The sequence below is a fragment of the Globicephala melas genome, chromosome 8 (genome assembly GCF_963455315.2).
Source record: "Globicephala melas chromosome 8, mGloMel1.2, whole genome shotgun sequence".
Taxonomy (NCBI): domain Eukaryota; kingdom Metazoa; phylum Chordata; class Mammalia; order Artiodactyla; family Delphinidae; genus Globicephala; species Globicephala melas.
This window is the reverse complement of record NC_083321.1, coordinates 48481288-48487287: the sequence shown is the minus strand read 5'-3', so window position 1 is coordinate 48487287 and position 6000 is coordinate 48481288. Positions and strand designations below refer to the sequence as shown.

The 6000-nt window shown below is 48.4% G+C and overlaps 1 protein-coding gene across 1 annotated transcript; it reads right to left on the bottom strand.

Annotated features, from left to right (window-relative positions):
* Positions 1 to 482: 482 nt before the first annotated feature.
* UBQLN3 (ubiquilin 3) lies at positions 483 to 2453 on the bottom strand. Its single transcript, XM_030831198.2, has one exon. The coding sequence runs from the start codon at positions 2451 to 2453 to the stop codon at positions 483 to 485; it is 1971 nt and encodes a 656-aa protein (XP_030687058.2).
* Positions 2454 to 6000: the final 3547 nt, after the last annotated feature.

The window sequence follows — 6000 nt, the reverse complement described above, 5'->3', positions numbered from 1 at the left end:
GGGGGACCTTTGGAAGGACACCAGGAAAGCTGCAGTCTTCATCTCACCCTCCTCTGTTCCCCGTGCCTCTGAATCTTCTAACTTGAAACCTTTTGGTTTCCCATCCAAGCCCTCCCATCCATGCAGAGACAGCTCTTACCACCACCTCTTCTCCTATACACCCCCCGCTTTTCTCATAGACCACAAAAAAATCAGACTCAGGCAGCAGATGACATGGAAGATTGGATGTAATTGCATCTCAAGATAGGCATTAGCAGAGCTCAGACTGGGGTCCCACGATGGTACAGTGGCAGGGATGGCTGGGTCACTCGCAGCACCCCTACCCTGTCCTGGCTCTCATTTTTCCCAATGACTCTGGAACAACATTGTCTCCACAGTAAAGAGCATCATAGTGCAGCTGCATTCAAGAATGGGGGTGTTAAGGTAGGGGATATGGGGGGAAAAGCACAGAGGAAAAGATACGGTCTGAACAACTAGGGCTCCTACAGCTGCCTCAGCTTCTTCACAGCAGCATCTACATCACCTCCGGTGGCAATGAGGGCCTGCAGATTGGCTTCAGGATTCAGAAAGCCCATGGCCCGCAATTGCTCTAGCTGCACCCGGAAGTGAGTCTCGGGCTGCAGCTGCAGGGGATTGGCGCCAGCTAGGGCTTGCAACATCTGGAGGAAGGGCATGGAATGGAGGCCCAGCTCCACAGAGCCTTGTGCTGAGGGAACTTCAGGACCTGGGGCTAGGGGAGGATCCGCAGGCATAAGGGCACCCTCTCGAGGCTCTGTACTTCCTGCTGTACTTCCCAGCCCTGCTAGGCAAGGCATGAACAAAAGGAGGAGGCGAGGGGCTTCAGTAGCCAGGATCTGCAGACCCTGCTCAATCTGCAGCAAGGCATGCATGGCACGAGGGTTTGACATGGCTGCCTGAAGGTGCAGCAGCAGTGGCAGCTGCCAGCGCATTTCGTCCTGCAACTGTGGGGCCTCATTCATTCTGGCTGGCCTCAGAGATTTTGGGTAAGCTGGTGGCGGCAGCCAGACACGCTCAGGGGTTCCAGCGGTAACTGCCGTGGGTGAAGGTGGGGAAGGAACAAATGGGGCCTTGTTGGCAGCACACTCCAGCCTGGAGACAAGATCAGGCATGTTGGTGCTGTGGGCAGTGGAGCCATTCCCTGCACCATCTCGGCTTCCAGCTTTTCTAGCACTGCTCTCTGTGGGATATCTCAAGAATGCGGGGCAGGAGGGCTTCCCCTTGATTGCTACTGACTCCCTGGGGAGAGGCCGGCCTGACTCAAGTTCCTGGGATGAGGGTGAAGTTGGGGGAACTTGGCTTCCTGGTGGTGATGGTGGTTCTTGGCTTGGGCTGAGGGTAGATGCAATCCCCTGCAGATAGGTTCTCAGGGACAGGGGCCTCTCATGTAATTGCTGGAGATAGTCATAGAGCCTCATATTACCTAGAATATTGCAAACACTGTTTCTAAGTTCGGATACATCCTGGTCCCCAGGCCTCCTGCCTCTCCTACCAGCTGAGCCTGCACACGTGGAAGCCCAGGGATTGGGGAGAGGGTCACAGTTCTCCATCCTTGAAGGTTGGCAGCTACTGGTGGTAGCATTAGCAGTAGTGGTGGTAGCAAAGGGATTGCCACCAAACTGCTCCTGCACTGCATTAAGCATTGGGTGCATGATATCTGTATACATGGTACGGAGCACATTGTAGCCACCAGGGATGCTCTCCAGGTTTCTGAGTGCCCGGTCCTGGCTACGTATCATCTCTTGCATCATGGCAGGTTTGCACAGAAACTCCATTGTCTGCCGCATGATTTCAGGGTTGTTGAGAATGTGCCCAATCTCAGGGTTGTGCTGGATCAGCTGCTGCATATGGGGGTTGTCAAGAACCAGCTGGCGCACCAGGCCTGTGTTGGACAGCAGACCCTGGATGAAGGAGTCATCAATGATCTGAGCCACAAACTCAGGCACAGACATATCCTGCCACATCAGTGAGCTTGGCGGGTCGGGGAAACTACCGGAGGTCAGGCCTAGCCCATTGAGGCCTGTGAGGACACCTAAGCTAAAGGTGGGTAGCCTGTCTGCTGGGTAAATGGAGCTTGGCTGAGGGAGTGATCCAAGGCTTGGGGCTGGGATAGGGACCGAAGCAGCTGGGCACTCAGTGCCCACAGTACGGCGCTGCATCTTGATGACCAGGTGGACAGTGAGGCCATCTCGGACCCCACACTGTGCCAGTGAGTCAGGGTCCTTGAGGATTTTGCCAGCAAATATTAGGATCAGCTGATCAGGGTGGGCCTTAAAGCGCTGGGATATCTCTTCCTTCAGCTGCTGGATGGTGCAAGTGTCTGTAACTGAGAAATCCTCCTTGTCCTTGGGCGTCTTCACTGTCACCTTGATGAGGTGAGGATCCTGGACCAGCACCGGGCTGCCCTGCGGCAGGGCCTCTCCACTTTTGGCCATGGTGGGCAGCAGGAGGCCCAGGTCTGTGGGAACACAGCTAGGGGGATGGGGATGGGAGACCGAGATCAGCCTTTTGGGCAGTGGTGAAAGTAGGAAAGGTGAACAGGAAGAGGATCTGGGATCTCAGGGTGGGGGGACTGCAGGGTCCACATGGAAAGGGTTATGAGGTCCCTGGGATAGGATGCTTTGGGAGGATTTTGGGTTTGAGAGATGTCGGGGGTCATGGGAGGGAAACCTGAGGCCCTGGGAAAGAGGTCTACAGTTGATGAGTGAAGGGGCAAGGGCAGCATGAAGGGCCCAGTTTGGGGAAACATACCAATCAGCTGTGGCCCCGTCCTTCCTCTTATACAAGGCTCAAAACTGCCCTCATCTTGCTGAACAGCCACCACGGAAGCCTCCTAAGCCAGAACTCACTCCATCAGGTCTCCTCTGTGACCTCAGCACCGACATCACAGCCTCATACAATGGACTTTTGAGACTTCTCCAAGGTGTTCTGAATCCCTGGGGGCTTCATCTCCCCCAACCCTTCAACTCTTCTATTTCCTTTGTCTCAATTGCCTTCTTCATAGTGAGGGGCCTGGGCTGACACTTCCTTCTCAAGCCAAGAGTTTTGCTTTCACACAGCTGTTTTGTGGTATGTGGAGACTCAGACTGGGATTGGACAATTAAGAAAAGCTCCTTAATCCCTTGTGTGCCCATGAAAACTCAAATTCAGCTACCTGCCAGTTGAGCCACTTCCTGGCATCATATGTTCCTGTTTCCTCTCCGATCCAACATTAGCCATGAATTCTTTATTTATATTTCAACATATTGACTTTCTAATGGGTAGGATCTAGAGTATGAAAGGGAGGTTCAGGATGAAATAAACTTTTTATTTTTTTTCCCATTATTATTATCCCCCAGAAAAATTCAAAGAATGGATTGGCTATTTGTTGAGGTAAAAAAATGACCAGGAAATAAGGTTGTTAAATGGAAAATTGAGTTCAGTTTTACATATATTTAAGATGTCTATTTCACATCCAAATAAAAGTGTAGGAAGGTAGTTCAACATTGTGAGTCTAGAGTTCATCAGCATCAACAGAGTATTTAGAACTGTGCAATTAGTGAGCATAGTAAAAGGATAGAGGTAAGAAAAAACTGAGTCATGGATAGTACAATATTTAGAAGTCTGGAGGATTAGATGAATTCAGCAAAGGAAATTGAGAAGAAATAAAACATTAAGTCAGAAAAAGAAGTTAGAGAGAGAAAGAAGCCAAATGAAGAAGGAGAAGAGTTTCAAAAAAAGGAGAGAGTACCAACTGTGTCAAGTGATCCTGGTAGGTCAGTAAGATGAGGACGGAGAACTGATCACTGGATTTGAACAAGAGAGACAGGTTAGATTGAGGGCCATGATGAGGCCAATTTGGAAAAGTGGTGAGGACAGAAAACCTAATTGGTGTGGGTTAAAAGTAAATGCATAGGGGGCTTCCCTGGTGGCGCAGTGGTTGAGAGTCCGCCTGCCGATGCAGGGGACACGGGTTCGTGCCCCGGTCCGGGAAGATCTCACGTGCCGTGGAGCGGCTGGCCCCGTGAGCCATGGCCGCTGAGCCTGCGTGTCCAGAGCGTGTGCTCCTCAACGGGAGAGGCCACAACTGTGAGAGGCCCGCGTACCACAAAAAAAAAAAAAAAAAAAAAGTAAATGCATAGGAGAGAAAGTGAATCCAATAAGAGTACTGTAAATGAGAAAAGACAGATGGCTGCATGGAAATGCGGAAATAAAGGCTTTGTTGTTTTTTCTTAAGATGAGATGATTACAACATGCTTTTTTAAAAACTTAATTTTTGGCTGCATTGGGTCTTCGTTACTGCACGCGGGCTTTCTTCAGTTGCGGTGAGTGCGGGCTACTCTTCATTGTGGTGTGCAGGCTTCGCATTGTGGTGGATTCTTTTGTTGTGGAGCACGGGCTCTAGGAGAGTGGGCTTCAGTAGTTGTGGCTCCCAAACTCTAGAGCGCAGGCTCAGTAGTTGTGGTGCACAGGTTTATTTGCTCCGTGGCATGTGGGATCTTCCCGGACCAGAGCTCGAACCCATGTCTCCTGCACTGGCAGGCGGACTCTCAACCACTGCGCCACCAGGGAAGCCTGGCCTCTGGTATTATTAAAGCCTGTTGTACCTGCTGTTCTTTAAAATCCTGACACAGTTCTTTCTTGCTTAGGACACACATTTCTTCCTCTTCCCACTTTCTGATTGGTGCTGCAGAGTTCTAGACTTGGAATGACTGAATGTATTTGAATTGGCTCTATAGGAGGTGTTTCTGGCTCCTCCTGTTGCTTCAAGACACTTCCCCACCCCCAGAAGCTTTCCTTAATTTCTGTCCTTTTCTGCACGTGCAAGTATAGGTGAGTGAAGCCAGGCAGCCTTCATCTTCCCTTCAGAGGTTTCACCTCACCCACCAGACTTCAGCAGTTGGCTGGGGTTGGGTAGAGACATGTAGGGAATTTTGCAGGTATAAAGTGTAATCCAAGCTTGGGGAGAAACATAGAAAAGCTGATCTCGGGCCATGAAGTGGCTGTGCAAAGGCCATTGTCCAGCAGACCCTGACCCAGAAAGCTGAATGAGATGGGAGGGGGAGGCCTGAAGCCTTGGATAAAGGGATTAATCCCTTGGATAAAGGAATTCAGCCATGAGATAAGAGATTGAGAGGCCAGCAGCCCACATTTCTTTCTGCTGCAGGAAGTAAGTCCAGTTTCTTTTCTCCCTTTTTTAAAATTTAAATTAGCACTTTATTGAAATACAATTTATATACCATACAATTCACCTATTTCAAGTGCATGATTCAATATTTTTGGTATTATATTCATAGATCTGTGCTACTATCACAACAATTCATTTTAGAACATTACCATTACTCCCCTGCCCCCAACAAAATGTATCCCCTTAGCAGTCATTAACATTTTTCTCTCATCCCACCCCCAGCCCTAGGCAACCACTAATCTACTTTCTCTCTTTATAGATTTACCAGTTCTGGACATTTGAAATAAATGGAATCATACAATGTGTGATCTTTTGTGACTGATTTCTTTCATTTTGCATGTTTTCAAGGTTCATGCATGTTGCTGCATGTATCAGTACTTCATTCCTTTTGATGGCTGAATAATATGCCACGGTAAGGATATACCACATTTTGTTTATCCATTCATAAGTAGAAGGACATTTGAATTATTTCTACTTTGCAGCTGTTATAAATAATGCTCCTATGAACGTTCATGTGCAAGTATTTGTAGAATTATGTTTTAATTTCTCTTGGGTTTATACCTAGGAGTAGAAATGCTGAGTCATATGGTAACTACGTTTATCTGTCTGAGGAACATGCCAGGCTGTTTTCCAAAGTGACTATACCAAATTACATTTCTACTTGCATGTATGAAACTCCCAATTTCTTCATATACTCTATAACATTTGTTGTTATTAATATTTTTTTTAAATTCTAGCCCTCTTAGTGGGTGTGACATGGTATCTTACTGTGGTTTTGATTTATATTTCCCTATGGCTAATGATGGTAAGTACAG

Coding starts and splice junctions, on each gene's coding strand:
- UBQLN3 (XM_030831198.2), bottom strand. CDS start 2,453: ATGGCCAAAAGTGGAGAGGCCCTGCCGCAGGGCAGCCCGGTGCTGGTC.